This window comes from Hylobates moloch, unplaced genomic scaffold (assembly GCF_009828535.3).
Source record: "Hylobates moloch isolate HMO894 unplaced genomic scaffold, HMol_V3 SCAFFOLD_4, whole genome shotgun sequence".
Taxonomy (NCBI): Eukaryota; Metazoa; Chordata; class Mammalia; order Primates; family Hylobatidae; genus Hylobates; species Hylobates moloch.
The window spans coordinates 59,906,844-59,923,655 of record NW_026652279.1 but is presented as its reverse complement, the minus strand read 5'-3'; the positions used below and the strand labels follow the sequence as shown (position 1 = coordinate 59,923,655).

Here is a 16,812-nt window from a genome sequence, read left to right as displayed (position 1 = left end):
ATATTTTTATTTCTTCTTTACAGTTTCTTCCAGTAGCTTTGGATTAGATTTCTCCCCTCTATGAGTTGTCACAGAACTCTCTGATATATCATTTCATGTTTTTCAGTATCTTTAGATGTAGACAGTACATCTGAGCCTGGAGGAAATGAATCCTCTAATCTCATTTTTTGAAGCGAAAGATGAGGCTCCAGAGTCAGTTAGATGAAGATTTTAATATCTTCTTTGCTTTTGATGGAGCAGTGTAACTGGACAAATTCTCAAGGCCCCATATTTCGTATACAGTTTTTGTGCGTCAGAAATCTCTGAGTGTTTTTGAGGGTTCTGGCTCAAAGTCTCTCATAAGACTACAGTCAAGATGTTGGCCAGAGCTGCAGTCATCTGAAGCCCCGATGTGCGGCTGGAGAATCTACTTTCAAAGTAGCTCACTCACATGGCCGGCATATTGGTGCTGGCTGTTGGCCTCAGTTGACTTTTCCAGACAGTGTCCTCGTAACATGGTGGCTGTCTCCCACAGCATGAGTGTTCAACCATATTTGATTAGAACAATGGCAGCATCCTATCATTCAACTTAATAGATCAAACTGAATTTGTATTTCAACATTTACATAAAGCAAAGTGCATTTCAATTTTTTTTTTGCAGCGATATTAACCATTTTTGATGTGTGTGGGAGAGCTTCTGGGCATTGGGGGTTGTGGTCTTGTCAAACAGTACTATTGCTTTGGCATTGCACAGAAAACTTCGTTTTGAAACATTAGTCTTTTGTTGACCACCTTGGTCTAGATTAAGTTCTCCAGAGGCCATGAATTTGTGGCTTGAACTTCCATATCTCATGTAAAATGGGAAGATAACTAATTAAATCAGGAGGATAATTAATTTTGTAAAAAATTACTTTCTATGGATTTATTTGAATGGGCATTTAAATCTTTTATTATACATAAAATATTAGTGGGTAGAAAACAAAATTCAAATAGATTTTATTGAGAAACTCTAATGTATTAGGGTTCTCCAGAGAAACAGAACCAATAGGGTACATATAAATATGTAGAGATTTATTATGAAGGATTGGCTTACACAATTATGGAGGCCAAGAAGTCCCACCATCTGCCATCCATAAGCTGAAGAACCAGAAGAGCTGGTGATGCAGTTCTAGGTCAAGCCTGAAGGCCTGAGAACCAGGCAAGCTGGTGGTGTAAGTCCTAGTCAGAGTCTGAAGGCCCAAGAACCAGGAGTGCTGATGTCAAGGGTAGGAAAGGATGGATGTCCTAGCTCAAGAAGATAGCTTCAGCCTTTTTGTTCTATTCTGGCCCTCAGTGGATTGCAGGATGCCTCCCCACATTGGCGAGGGGGGATCTTCTTTACTCTTGTCTACTGATTCAAATGCAAATATCTGCCAGAAATACTCTCACGGACATACCCCAAAATGATGTTTTACCAGCTGCCTGGGCATGCCTTAATCCAGTCGAATTGACACATCAAATTAACCATCACACTCAACATCTTATTTGGAGCATCTTTTAAATGATTTTGGTTTCCAAGGAATTGCAATTACTGAAGTCTTGTATTTTCCACAAATACACCAAGGGATTTGTTTTCTTTTTTATTTATTTATTTTTTAAAGTTATCAAAAAGTTAGAGGGAGAGGCAGCAAGAAGTTTTAGGGAAATACACTTGTGAGAAACAAGGAAATACAGTCATGCATTGCTTAACGATGGAACTACATTCTGAGAAATGTGTCGTTAAGTGGTTTTGTCGTTGTTCGAACATTATGGAATGTACTTGCACAAACCTAGATAGTCTAGCCTACTAGTCACCTAGGCTCTATTGCTCCTGGTCCATAAACCTGCACAGCATGTTACTGTACTGAACACTGTAGGCAACTGTGACACAGAGGTATTTGTCTATCTAAACATATGGAAACATAGAAAACAAACAGTAAAAATATGGTATTACAGTCTTACAGGACCGCCATTGTACATGGAGTTCATTGTTGACTTAAACATCATTTTGTGGGGCATAGCTGTTATTTACTTTGGACCTACCCTCACCAGGGTCTTATGCCACTTACTAACACCGAGTAACAATCCAAACTCATCTTGTCTCCCCCTTCGTCCGAAAACCCGAACATTCTGCTTTGTGATCCCTTGTGATCTGGAGCTGGCGGCCGTGTTCACCTGGTCATGGCTCCAAGCCATGGCCTGACTGGGGACTCTTTTATTGCTCCCCACCTCCAGAAGAGCCAGACCTGTAGGTTCTGCCCTAGCAATGCTGCCCAGCTCTGCTTTCTGCCCATTTACTTTCTCCTTTCGCACTGTATCTGCCCCAGTGCCCAGTCATTTCTCTCCTGGGCTACTGCAGTGGATCCTAATGGCCTCTGGGCTCCTCCTCTTCTCTCAGCTGCTTGCAGATTAATTTTGCCTACGTAAAATTCATGTTTTCTCAATGTTTATTAAATAAAATTCCAGTGTCTCAGCTGCTGGAGGTGCTCCACCCATAGACACCAAGTTATCTTTTATATTTAATGTCATCATCTTCTCTTGACAATCGTAAAAGGGGACTGTACACTCTAATATGAACCCTCTCCTTAATTCTTTGCTCTTATTCTTTCTGTAAATGCTGTGGGCCCCAATCCCACCCATCCTTTAGGACCTATCTTAAATGCCACCACCCCTGCAAAGATTTTCCTCCTGACCTCCTTTTTCCTCTACCAGACCTGTTGTTTCTCTTTTTAGGTGGCTCACTGAACTTTGTATCCCTCGTGTTATTTAATCATAATCGGTTTATTTAAACATAGCATGTGTGTACTTAACCTTATCATTCCCGCATTTTTTGCTAGTTGGACTTGAACAAATAGTTGTATAAATCCATTGGAAAAAAGTATTCAAGATAGGAAAGGTCAAAATTAGTTTATCAGATACAATGTAAAGCTATGCAGAATTTTAAAAATTACATCTACATATAATACAGCACCTACATGTTTGTGTATTTATTATTTTGCTAAGATGGCTTTGTTCTAGTATTGAAGGATACAGAAGTGTGGCATTACTTTTTATTCATGGCTGCACCTAAAACATTATTTCCGTCCCAGCAGATAATTTGAGAACATAAAAATGCTCCAACATCTCTTTCAGTTCGGGATGTTGCCTAAAAACGTCGACAAACGCTATGTTTGCGAAGGGAGGCTACGCTGGGGCGCCGGAGGAGACAGGCCCTTAAGAACCTTCCAGAGATGCCTTAACTGGGCTAACAGCTCGCCGCGCTGGGGCAGGCAGAGGGGTGCGGGGCGCGCTCCTTCCAGGACTTGCCAGTCCCCAAGAACCAGGCCGACTGGTTCCCTCCACTGACTCCCGCCTCCCTCTGCAGGCCCAGCCCTGCGCCGCACGCCCTCTCCCCCGGCGCCCAGGCCCAGCGGGGGCCTAGAGGGCAGGGCTGGCCCGGGTGAGGGTCGGGGTCCCGGAGGCGGGAGGCGGAAGTCCGCGCGCTGTCGGGGCTTCCAGGTGAAGGGCAGGCAAACAACCGGTCGGTCTGGGCGGAGCCGGACGGGCGGGGCGAGGGCGGAGGGCGGAGGGCGTATTGCCTCATCCTGTGCATTTTACTGGAAATCGGACGCATCCGGAGGAGGGGCTGGGAGGCGGCCCGGGCGCCGCCAATGGCCGGGCCGGGCGCCGGGGAGGTCGGCGAACGCGGCGGCCGGTTAAATACCCTGGCGCCCCGCGCCGCGCCCGTACCGGCCCGCGCAGTCCGCCCGCCGACAGCTCCCTGAGCCCGTCCGGGAGGCAGCCGCGCGCAGCGAGCCGGTGGCGCAGGTGTCGGGGTCCCCGAGCGCCCAGCCTGGGAGCATGATTGTGGACAAGCTGCTGGACGACAGCCGCGGCGGAGAGGGGCTGCGGGACGCGGCGGGCGGCTGCGGCCTCATGACCAGCCCGCTCAACTTGAGCTACTTCTACGGCGCGTCGCCGCCCGCCGCCGCCCCGGGCGCCTGCGACGCCAGCTGCTCGGTCCCGGGCCCCTCGGCGCCCGGATCGCCCGGCTCCGACTCCTCCGACTTCTCCTCTGCGTCGTCGGTGTCCTCCTGCGGCGCCGTGGAGTCCCGGCCGAGAGGCGGCGCCCGCGCCGAGCGCCTGCCAGGTACCCGCCGGCCCCGCACCTCTGCGTCCTCGGGGCGCGCACGCCTAGGAGGTTGGGAGCGGGACTCCCCAGATGGAGGGTGGCCCCTGCGCCCTCCTTAGAGCTAGGACGTACGCACCTTAGCCATCAGTTACCACTCCCTGCCTTGCCCGGGCCGGGCGCTTGCCAGACCTACAGGCCCTTCGCCGGCCCGGGGAACCGGCGCCCTCCCGCGGGCCTCGGGGCTTCAGAAACCGCTCAGCCGAGCTCTGACTGCCGGGCGAGTGACCAGGAGATCGCTCGCTAAGAAGCAGATTTGTTGAGTCATAATTAATATACTATGATGAGATTTGGGGTCTGATGTAGGTGTAATTTTCTTCGTGACTATTTTAGTGAAAAGCTGTAGCAGAGGATAAGGGTTTGGAAATTGCGTTAAAGGTCATGACTTATTTCTCAGTTTTTACGGAATTTTTCAGTAAAAAGACTTGACCGTCAAAGAAAAGGAAACTGTTGTTATCAAGGTGAAGCCGGGCTGAAAACCAACTCAAGTTATGCCTTCAGTTTGGCGAGTTTCGGAAGTCTGCCCGGAATTTTTGCGGTCTTGTTTTTGTTGTGTGTGCCTTAAAAAAATGGATAAGCCATATCTAGCAGAGAAAGACGTAATGTTATCTTTCATCGGCTGCGAATTGGTTTCCTTTCTTAGTGAACCGAATTGCATAATTTGGGGGAAAACAGGATGCCCCTGTGGGTAGGCTAGAAGAACGCCTCGATAGTTGAACGTTGAGAGTAATTAGCATGATTTTAAAGAACGTCTCTTTCCGGTATTTCCCACTCTTAGCCACTCCTGTTTTGGTTGTTATTTATTTTAAAAAGTGATTTCTCATTTTCATTTTAAGTCATTTAAAATCATCCGAAAAGCGATTTAAACCACTGTGTAGCAGATCCAGAAAGAATGTGTGTTTAGAACCTTTTCTTCCCCATTTGGCCTTCATCTGGCTGAAACTGTTTTGCTGGTCCCTTGGTTTACCACACAGCCACAGGGGATTTCTGAAACTGCATTTTTTTCTCTCTGTGACGTTGGATTATTAACTGCTGTCATTCCAGAAAAATGCTGTGTTAGATTCTGGCAATTCTGGTATCTCTTGAAATCCAGAACTTTTTTTTGATCTCTTGAAATCAAAAACTTACAAATAAAGCCAACTAATGTTTCACTTACCCTATCATTGAACTGTTTATCTCATGTATTTATGATAGATACGTATGTTCAAATTATGCGTTGTTTCTTGCCCCATCTTATTTTTGTACACTTGATGGAGCGGCTGAATTATTCATTTCCTGACTTTGTGAATTTGTGTTCAGCACACATACTAAGAGGTTGTGACATAATAGTGATCAGAAGTGGAGTACTGTACTTGTATACCAAATGCTAAAGTGTATTTCAAAGTTTAAAAGTGAAACAAGCATATTTCCTTTTTACTTAGAAGACCTGTGTAATTCCAAAAACAGTCAATGAGGGGAAATCTGTGTGCATATGTAGAAATGTGTTTAAGCTCAGTGAATTTAAGCAGCTTTTTTGGCACAGTTGAATTGAAGGAAATAATAAGACATAAATCTAAGACATTGTTAATTGTCAGGTTCTGGTACGTTGAGATCTTTAAAAGAAGTTGTTTTGTGCCTTCTTAGGTAAGCGGAATTGATAGGCTTTAAAATTTCTATGTGAACATAAAACCATTGGTTTAAAAAGCTAGAAGTGCATCATTTATCACTTGCTTCCCAAAGTTTTTCCAAAGTCAAGAATAATTATAGAACTATGAGAGTCAGGATGGCAAAATCTGTCATCCATTCTCATGGGTGGTTAGGGCTGAGAAAAAAATGTGATCCACTCTCATGGGTGTTTAGAGCTGAGAGAGAGGCTTAATTTGCGTTTACCTATTGGCTCTGAGGATCCTTGACCAAATTTTTATGAGCTTTAATTTCTTAGGGTACCCAGTAGAGAAGGGTATCAGGCAACTTAGGACCCTTGAGCAGAGATCGGGACTCACAAGGCCATTGATTGACCAGAGCAAGTTGGAAAGGTTTTGCCATCTGCTGCTTGGGGACTTTATACATTAGGCAACAGCTATACTTTTGGGATTATTAACATTTATGTCTGTGAAGATATTTAACCAGGAATATGTTTTGTTTTCTTCTGAACAGTTGAGCCCCATATGGGGGTTGGCAGGCAGCAGAGAGGCCCCTTTCAAGGTGTTCGGGTAAAGAACTCGGTGAAGGAACTCCTGTTGCACATCCGAAGTCATAAACAGAAGGCTTCTGGCCAAGCTGTGGATGATTTTAAGGTGACATCTATTTTTCTGTTTTGAGTACAGAGTTCGGGAGAGGGGTTAGTCTGTCAGGGTTATTATGATGACCTAGGTCCAGTCATCAAGTAAGTCACTTGAAATTTTTCATAGATGACAAAGTCCATAGGACAGAGACCATATTTGTCTGATCTGTTATATCCTACTTAGCCCAGTGCCAGACACCTGGTAGGTGGGCAAGAGAAACTTAATGAGTGAATAAATGAAGGCAAGTTCAGACACTCAACTGAAGTGGAACATTTTAACTAGAAAGGGAAAAATCAAATGGTCTTATTAATTTCATCTTGACCTGCCTTGAGCTAAGGTGAAAGTGAAAATGAGGAAGTTGCAAGATAGAATAAAAATTGACATAGAAAATAAATATTGATAGAAAAACCATATCAGAGATTTATGGTATAAATCTTACCATAAATCTACCACCCTATAGATTACCATAAATCTAAAGGGTGGTAGAGATAAGCCTACTTATTGATGTATATTAAGAGGAAGTCATTTTGTATACACTAAATTGGAAACTTTTTTCTTTATAGACACAAGGTGTGAACATAGAACAGTTCAGAGGTAAGAGTTACTTGTATTTGTAATTTTTTCTGGGCTTTGGAGTAAAATAATAGAGTGTAATTATGGGTAACATTTATAAAATAAAATGATGACAGAGGCTGTATTCCTTTGGGTACAGAATTGAAGAACACAGTATCATATAGTGGGAAAAGGAAAGGGCCCGATTCGTTGTCTGATGGACCAGCTTGCAAAAGGCCAGCTCTGTTGCATTCCCAATTTTTGGTAAGTATCTTACCATTTTCCTCTGACTATCCTTTGGAATATTATTCCTGGGATAATTTTAGAAGGAAGTGAGTGTGCAAGTTGCATTTTCCTTCTTTCCAGACACCACCTCAAACACCAACGCCTGGGGAGAGCATGGAAGATGTTCATCTCAATGAACCCAAACAGGACAGCAGTGCTGATCTGCTTCAGAACATTATCAACATTAAGAATGAATGCAGCCCCGTTTCCCTGAACACAGTTCAAGTTAGCTGGGTGAACCCCGCCGTGGTTCCTCAGAGCTCCCCCGCAGAGCAGTGTCAGGACTTCCATGGAGGGCAGGTCTTTTCTCCACCTCAGAAATGCCAACCATTCCAAGTCAGGGGCTCCCAACAAATGATAGACCAGGTTTCCCTGTACCAGTATTCTCCACAGAACCAGCATGTAGAGCAGCAGCCACACTACACCCACAAACCAACTCTGGAATACAGTCCTTTTTCCATACCTCCCCAGTCCCCCGCTTACGAACCAAACCTCTTTGATGGTCAAGAATCACAGTTTTGCCCAAACCAAAGCTTAGTTTCCCTTCTTAATGATCAAAGGGATTCTGAGAATATTGCTAATCCCATTCAGACTTCCTCCAGTGTTCAGCAGCAAAATGATGCTCACTTGCACAGCTTCAGCATGATGCCCAGCAGCGCCTGTGAGGCCATGGCAGGGCACGAGATGGCCTCTGACTCTTCAAACACTTCACTGCCATTCTCAAACATGGGAAATCCAATGAACACCATACAGTTAGGGAAATCATTTTTTCAGTGGCAAGTGGAGCAGGAAGAAAGCAAATTGGCAAATATTTCCCAAGACCAGTTTCTTTCAAAGGATGCAGATGGTGACACGTGAGTATCCTTTTATCTCATGTTCTTAATTAGGTAAGTCACACTTGTTGGACTAGTGAGTGTAGAATTTTTCTAGGGTGTACCAAGGTATACCTTAGTTAGTGGTTGGCTAACCAAGATGACTAGTGTAGATAGAAACCGCCACTCAGTGATAGCTAGTATGTCAAGAAAGGGTTTTCCTTCAAAAAATTTTTTTGGCTGAACAAATAATCTGTTCTAAATTGATAAAAATATCTGTGTCTTCTTGATTAGTTGAGTTTGGAAGACCAGCGTAGACTATGTCTGTAGAACAGAAACAATTAGATCATGATTAGGGATAAACTGTGAGTTGGTTTGTAGATTGATCTTAATCTGTCCTGATGCCTTTGTGGCCTTGGGCAAGTTATTTAACCTCCTTATGTCTCAGTTCCTTGACATGTAAAATGATAATACCTCTTGTATAGGGGTTTTATGAGTATTAAAAATAATAGATTTAAGGTGATAGCATGGTGCTTGACATTCTTCTTTTTCTTTTATTTCTGATAGCCTAACCCATCCTGTTCCAGCTGGGGTGTATTATCAGTATAGCAGAAAAGACAAATTATGCTTTGTAATGTTTCATTTGAGTGTACCAATATATAAAAAGGGGGCTAAAGGAAGATTTTTTTTTTTTTTTTCCCAAAAGAACAACTTAGTGAAATCAGAAGTAATTCACCTGCTTTCCTTTCCATGTTCCCCAGGTTCCTTCATATCGCTGTTGCCCAAGGGAGAAGGGCACTTTCCTATGTTCTTGCAAGAAAGATGAATGCACTTCGCATGCTGGATATTAAAGAGCACAATGGACAGGTGAGGACCTTGACAGAGTCTGAAATGGCAAAGAGGGGGTCATGGTGAAGGGAATGATGACCAGCCTTATGTGCAGATCATCTTAGAGCTCAAGATCAAGAGAGTTTAGTTAATATTAACTTTGAGATGTTGACTTTTTGCTACCATCAACCTTGAAGTTATTAACGTTAACTTTGTAGCTGTTTGACCAAACACTGAGAGTAATAAAGTCACACCCTAGGCTTACTTTAGTTTCCTTGTCTTACAGTATCTGATTGCTTATTCAAAGGATTTATTTTCTCTATGTGGGTTTTTCCCTCAGTCATAGTTTAGTTTCATATTCCTTGTTACGATAACATTGTATGTTTAAAATATCTTTTTTCCTCTCGATATCCACAGAGTGCCTTTCAGGTGGCAGTGGCTGCCAATCAGCATCTCATTGTGCAGGATCTGGTGAACCTTGGGGCACAGGTGAACACCACAGACTGCTGGGGAAGAACACCTCTGCATGTCTGTGCTGAGAAGGGCCACTCCCAGGTGCTTCAGGTAAGAGGCAGCAAACCAGGCTTCCATCATTGCAAGGCCAGAGAGATAGAGTTGGATATTAGAAGTTGGATATAGGTTGCCTGCTGGAATAATCTATTTTGAGTTAACTTACTCATTTCTTGGGGATTCTAATAGGTATATGCGCAGCTTGTGTTGCTAACAGATGTCTGTTTTTAAAATCTGCAGGCGATTCAGAAGGGAGCAGTGGGAAGTAATCAGTTTGTGGATCTTGAGGCAACTAACTACGATGGTAAGCAACTGAAACTTTTATGAGATTCAGAGCCACTTAGAGAGGGGGACCCATAAGGTCTAAGGGTGCTAAGTATCATACTAAGAAGGAAGGTAATTAAAGCTAAAATATTCTGTAGGTAAAATTAGCACCGAGACCCAAAAAGAGACTATATTCAGATTACCTTACTAGTTCTTGTGGAGCCCATTTGTAGGTTAAATTAGAGGCCATCCTCAACATTTGTCATTATAGAAGGACCAAAAGACCTGATGGGATGCTCGACCACTGCTTGATTATACTTTTCTTCTAGGCCTGACTCCTCTTCACTGTGCAGTCATAGCCCACAATGCTGTGGTCCATGAACTCCAGAGAAATCAACAGCCTCATTCACCTGAAGTTCAGGAGCTTTTACTGAAGAATAAGAGTCTGGTTGATACCATTAAGTGCCTAATTCAAATGGGAGCAGCGGTGGAAGCGAAGGTAAATTCACAGAAAAGGTTTAAGATAGGGTAGGGGAGAAACTGGTTATAGCAAAAGACCTTCCTTCCAAGTACGGATTCAAACTTCCTTTTTTTTTTTTGAAATTAATGGTGTGAGTAGCAATGTATGAGTGGTTAAGAAGCCCAGATTTTTTTTTTTTTGAGGCGGAGTCTCACTCTGTCGCCCAGGCTGGAGTGCAGTGGTGCGATCTTGGCTCACTGCAACCTCCGACTCCCCGGTTCAGGCGATTCTCCTGCCTCAGCCTCCCAAGTAGCTGGGACTACAGGCGCCCACCACCACACCCAGCTAATTTTTTTATTTTTAGTAGAGACGAGGTTTCACCGTGTTAGCCAGGATGGTCTCGATCTCCTAACCTCGTTATCCGCCCGCCTCGGCCTCCCAAAGTTCTGGGATTACAGGCGTGAGCCACCGCGCCCGGCCAAGAAGCCCAGATTTTAACAGATCATTTCATGTGTTTTCTTGATTTGCTTTAAATCCATGAATTATTATCGGAAAGGTCATTTAGGTATAAAATAAATAGTCTTTGAAAGGTAAAGAAAATGCTTGGAATTGATATTGTCATTTTGGCTTCCATTTTCATACACTGAGAATAAAGGTAGTGCTTTTTGTAAGGGTTTCTTCATTGTTGTAGGATGTGGAATTCATCTTCTGGTTTTTAAGCTGGAAAATAGTTTATTATTTTAAAATTTTGGTTTTATTCACTGAGTATATGGGGGAAAAATGCCTAAGTCATAAACCGTTTGGACCCTTGAGGCTTACTGACTAGTAAAAGAGGTGAGAGATATAGCTAAATATAACTCTACAGAGAGGCTACCAAGTCTGGAAATGCAGGTGAATACATAATAAATGGTTTACTGGTATGTTATGACATAGGATTTAAAAGTATCATTTATTTTTCTACATTTTATGGTCACTGTATAAAAAGGTACATTGTGACAAGAGGCATATAGGCAAATTAATAGGAAATTTAAGAGGAATAAAAGATTCCATTTAGCTTGGGATTAAGGCATTGTGGAGAAGGGAGCATTCAAAGTGAGTCTCTGAAGCTGAATCAGACATTCAAGAGACTGGGTGAAAAGTGTATTCTGAGGCATGGTATCTGGATTTTCTTTTCTTTTTTCCTCCCTCTTGCCTTTGACAAGGATCGCAAAAGTGGCCGCACAGCCCTGCATTTGGCAGCTGAAGAAGCAAATCTGGAACTCATTCGCCTCTTTTTGGAGCTGCCCAGTTGCCTGTCTTTTGTGAATGCAAAGGTACTTTTAGAAAGCTTTAATAACCACACCAGAGTTGGAATGGCCTTCTGTACACCCTCTCAAAGTTTTCGAGCTCCTTTCATGAAATTTCCCCCTCCCTGATGTCTGTTAATTCATTTCTTTGTCTTCAGGCTTACAATGGCAACACTGCCCTCCATGTTGCTGCCAGTCTGCAGTATCGGTTGACACAATTAGATGCCGTCCGCCTGTTGATGAGGAAGGGAGCAGACCCAAGTACTCGGAACTTGGAGAACGAACAGCCAGTGCATTTGGTTCCCGATGGCCCTGTGGGAGAACAGGTGAGAGGCACAGGAGGGAGAGGAAGTACTTTTTGGCACTCCAGTCTGAAACATAAAGGGAGATGAGGCTGTGCAGGGTGAAGGCCAGCTGTTGCTCTTCAGGTGGACTCTATCAGTGTCTGTGTCTCCTGGTAGCCGTCATAGCATTGTGGAGTTACTCTTCCTTTGGAAACAGAGCAATTAAGAAATTTGAGGGTTTATCCATAGACTCAAAATGGTTAGAGGTCAGGTAGTATTCTGTGACACACACTTCGGGTTAGAGTAAGTCAGAATGGCTTAAGGTTCGGAAAGAGAAGGTACCAAGGTTCCTGCAGATACCAAGGAAAGAGAATCTTAGTCTTGTAAGATAACGAGCCTTCAAATATTGTGGATATTAAATGAGTTGTTACATGTGGAGTGCTCACAATAGTCCCAGGTACAGAGTAAGAGCTCAGTGAACATCAATAGTTGGAATTATTTCTGTCTATGAAGTGATACCGAACAAAAAAATGGAAAAATTACTTATGTAATTTCAAACCTAGAAATATTTTGTACTTTAAGCAGAATTAATGCTTTATTCATCAAATATGGTTATATATTATCATTGAGGATTGAATAGTTTCATGAGTAAACTTTTTAGATAACAAGAACTTATTCTTTCAAGAACTTAAAGTGTTTTTGATGGAACTCTTTTCCTGGGAGGAATGAGGGGGATTGTGGCTGTGGGTAGGTCATTACATACTTTACTAATCACAAAATAAAATATGTGGAATGCAGTTTAGCTTTTTCTTTGATTCTGAGCTGTCATTATGACCATAATGTTATAGTAGCCCCTATTTATACAGCTCTTTGTAATTTAGAAAGAATCTTTCCATAGTTTGTAAAACGTTTTCATGTATATCATTTAATAGAAGAACTTTGCAAGTTTCAAGTTTCAACTGAGAAAATTGATACTCAGAGAGGTTCCAAGGACCAGAACCATCATTAACTTGTAAAAGGCAGAGTCCTAAGCCCAGTATTTGCTTCTACTTCACTGTTTGTGGTGTGCAGTCATATAACTATGCTCTCAGGGATTATTGAGGTATTAAGCCATTTAACTCTTCATTAAATGTTCTCAGATTATCTCCTTTTTGCTTTGGTATTTTGTGTGTATTGGGCAGGTAGAGGCTCTTTCCCCTGGCTTTTATTGTCTTACTGTGGTCGTGTGTTTCCTCTTAGCAGCTATCAATTGTATCCCCTACCCCAATCTCCTTTCTTCTAAATTGTTGCTTCTAATCTGCTGGAGGCTGAGAGATAGAAAATAAAATGTGTCAGACTGGGATGTAAAATGAATCACTCTGAATGAGCCGGGATCTTTTCTGTGATCCATGAAGTTACGTGTAGATGCTTTAATACTTGGATATCATGACAGCTGTTTTGACTTGAATGGTATTAAGGATTTACTTGTGTGTGTATCATAAAATGTGGGTTTTGTGTTCCTGTTAGTTGAGGCTGACTTCGAGATAAGTGAGATATTATAATATGCCTTAATTACTGCCTTATATTAAATGTTCTCACAAATAGCAAGAGTAAAGATCAGGAAAAGAATATAGGGGTCAAGTTTATGGAGATTTTCAACTTCAGATAATTTTTAATGGAGATGTTTTACTTTCTTGAACCCAAAGATTATTATAAGATATCTGAAATAAGCTTTAAAAGAAGTTTATTATTTTTAAAAGTCACCTCAAAATCTTGAGAAGTATTGTGTGTATTTCTTCGTATACTTACAAGTTAATAGTAGTAGTGTAGATTGTATAAGAAAGGAATGAAACTCAGAAGGAAATACACCCCATTGGCCATGAGAAATAAACCTCACAAATTTTATTTGTTTCTCTTCCAGATCCGACGTGTCCTGAAAGGAAAGTCCATTCAGCAGAGAGCTCCACCATATTAGCTCCATTAGCATGGAGCCTGGCTAGCAACACTCACTGTCAGTTAGGCAGTCCTGATGTATCTGTACATAGACCATTTGCCTTATATTGGCAAATGTAAGTTGTTTCTATGAAACAAACATATTTAGTTCACTATTATATAGTGGGTTATCTTAAAAGAAAAGAAGAAAAATATCTAATTTCTCTTGGCAGATTTGCATATTTCATACCCAGGTATCTGGGATCTAGACATCTGAATTTGATCTCAATGGTAACATTGCCTTTAATTAACAGTAGCTTTTGAGTAGGAAAGGACTTTGATTTGTGGCACAAAACATTATTAATGTAGCTATTGACAGTTTCAAAGCAGGTATATTGTAAATGTTTCTTTAAGAAAAATGAAAGCATGTGAAAGGAAAAAGGTAAATACAGCATTGAGGCTTCATTTGGCCCTAGGCAGTCCCTGGGAGTTACTGGCATGGGACAGGCTTCATTCACTGGACTAGATGAAAGGTGTCCATGGTTAGAATTTGATCTTTGCAAACTGTATATAATTGTTATTTTTGTCCTTAAAAATATTGTACATACTTGGTCATTAACATGGTCATATTTGAAATGTATAAGTCAATAAAATAGAAAAGAAACAAGTGAATTGTTGCTATTTAAAAAATTTTTTACAATTCTAAGGAGTTTTTATTGTGTAATCACTAAGTCTTTGTAGATAAAGCAGATGGGGAGTTACGGAGTTGTTCCTTTACTGGCTGAAAGATATATTTGAATTGTAAAGATGCTTTTTCTCATGCATTGAAATTAGACATTATTTGTAGGGAATTGCATGCTTTTTTTTTTTTTTTCTCCCTAGACAGGGTCTTGCTCTAACGCCCAGGCTGGAGTGCAGTGGCGTGTTGTTGGCTCACTTCAGCCTTGACCTGGGCTCAAGTGATCCTCCTGCCTGAGCCTTCTGAGTAGCTGGGACTACAGGTGTGCACCCCTTGCCTGGCTCATTTTTTATTTTTGGTAGAAGCAGGATCTTGCCACCTTGCTCAGGCTGGTCTTGAACTCCTGAGCTCATGCCATCTGCCTGCCTTAGCCTCCCAAAGTGCTGGGATTATAGGAGTGAGCCACCATGCCCGGCTGGCAGTTGCATGGAAGAGAACACCTCTTTATGACTTACCCTCTAGAATTTCTAATTTATGTGTTCTGTTGAAATTTTTATTTTTTTTACCTTTATAGAAACAACAAAAAGTCAATATTGAAACATGTCTTCCTGTTTTCTATTGTTAAATGATGATAATATGCCATGATGTTTTATATATATCATTCAGAGAAAGTTTTATTTTTTAATAACATTCTATTTACATTATTTTGCTTGCCGCTGGCATGCCTGAGGAATGCATTTGGCTTTGATTACACACTAAGTTTTTGTAATAAATTTGACTCATTAAAAACCTTTTTTTTTTTAAAAAGAAATCTCATTAGTGACTAACTTATCTTTGCAGCTGAGTACTTACATTCTTTTTAAAAAGATACCCTTGGATTGATCACATTGTTTGACCCAGTATGTCTTGTAGACACGTTGGTTATAATCACCTTGTATCTCTAAATATGGTGGGATATGAACCAGTCCATTCACATTGGAAAAACTGATGGTTTTAAATAAACTAATTCACTAATATTATTTGTCTTACGTGCATTTTCTTTTCCTAGTGCCTTATTTCCCTAGATAGAAAAAGTACTATTGACGATTTTAAATACCTTTGAGTTAATTTATGTTAATTTGGGCTTTTTGGAGAACATGTTTCCTGAAAGTATAGAAGATTTAACATCAAAATCTATTTGCTAAGTTTACTAGGAGAAGTGTGTTAGGTTTTGAAATTATCATGGAAGTTTAATAGATGCTGTCGATCATTCACATGTTTAGATGCTAAAAAAAAAAAAAGCTAAGTGGAAGCAGTGAATCATAGGAATAACAGTTTGGAGATTACCAGGATCATCCTTAGAGAGATGTAAACTTGGGAAAGGTTCTTCCCTTTGCCAGCAAGCCATTTTGACATGTGTGAGAACAAACACATCAATATCTGTCAGTATGTCATTACAATTACTGCACATATATTCTAGTTCTTAACAGCTGTTTTGAGAATCTGGTGAAAGCTATGAATCCTTTTCCTGGAAAATGCAAATACATGTATACACACAAATGCTGTGTACAATATTTGGGGCTTCACAACCTTCAGAAGACCATGACTCACAAGAATCCACTTTAGTTTCATTTCTGCACATAAATATTTTTCTTCTTTCATATAACAAAATCTTGAGTAATTTGCTTTGCAAATGCAACCTGTTAACCAGAACAGCAGAAATGATGTACTCCCACTGAACATAGCTCTACAGTGAGCTTTACCCAAGTGAGCTTCTGTGTTCTCTTAATCCCAAATTCTCTCATAGTTCAACCAATATCTAGCAAGTGTGTGTGTGTGTGTGTATGTGTGTGTGTGTGTGTGCAAAGATGTAAACAATTTGAGGCTAAGACATATATAAGACATTTCTTAGCCATAAGATGTTTACGTGAGAGATATGGCATGTACTTTATTAGGTAAACTATGTTAAATAGCATTAAAAAGGAAGAAGATTCAGAAGGGACATTTCTTTCTGACTGGGGAGGATTCAAGGTAGAGCATTTGAACTGTATCTTCTGAATAGTTGATTTGGATGTTCATATAAAGGGAGCAGAGGCAGATGAAAGAAACAGCATAAACCAAGGCATAGGCGTCTGTGGGAATAGCAGGTGATTTTAATATAGTTAGTTAGAATCTGGAGTGGCCAATAAGGTTCATCTTGTGTTCCACCTCTGACTGGTAATATTCTCGAGTGTCAAGTTGAAAAGATCCTCAGGCTCGTAGGCGCTTGTCAGGAGAGGCTGCTGTGATTGATGTGTGATATCTGCCACAGGAATATGGGAAATGGCTCTTGATTGAATACATTTTAAAGCCTCACAGAAGCCAAGACTGTGTGCTCGTTGCTGCAACTTCAGTGCCTAGCACAGTTCCTGGCACATGGAAATAGTTCATAAAATATTGGTTGAGTGAACGAATGTATGCCAATCCTGGTTAGAGTCACTGGTGGTGGTGGGGGAGGTGATGTTTGGAGCCAGAGTTATACTATTAATTACTA

The 16,812-nt window shown here is 41.4% G+C and overlaps 1 protein-coding gene across 3 annotated transcripts in view; it reads left to right on the top strand.

The window, feature by feature from the left end:
• The window catches only part of NFKBIZ (NFKB inhibitor zeta), a 33,708-nt gene extending 18,392 nt beyond the window's left edge, over positions 1–15,316 (top strand). The window contains exons 1-12 of one of the 3 annotated variants that reach the window (XM_032150268.2): positions 3,714–4,126; positions 6,302–6,441; positions 6,993–7,023; positions 7,142–7,245; positions 7,348–8,120; positions 8,840–8,945; positions 9,324–9,470; positions 9,657–9,720; positions 10,010–10,179; positions 11,343–11,453; positions 11,585–11,752; positions 12,643–15,316. In XM_032150268.2, the coding sequence (XP_032006159.1) occupies positions 3,838–4,126; positions 6,302–6,441; positions 6,993–7,023; positions 7,142–7,245; positions 7,348–8,120; positions 8,840–8,945; positions 9,324–9,470; positions 9,657–9,720; positions 10,010–10,179; positions 11,343–11,453; positions 11,585–11,752; positions 12,643–12,726 (2,187 nt within the window). In that variant the 5' untranslated portion in view covers positions 3,714–3,837 and the 3' untranslated portion in view covers positions 12,727–15,316. Of the gene's footprint in view, positions 1–3,713; positions 4,127–6,301; positions 6,442–6,992; positions 7,024–7,141; positions 7,246–7,347; positions 8,121–8,839; positions 8,946–9,323; positions 9,471–9,656; positions 9,721–10,009; positions 10,180–11,342; positions 11,454–11,584; positions 11,753–12,642 lie in introns of those variants that run through there. The other 2 variants (XM_032150269.2, XM_032150270.2) reach the window with 2 other exon arrangements.
• Positions 15,317–16,812: the final 1,496 nt, after the last annotated feature.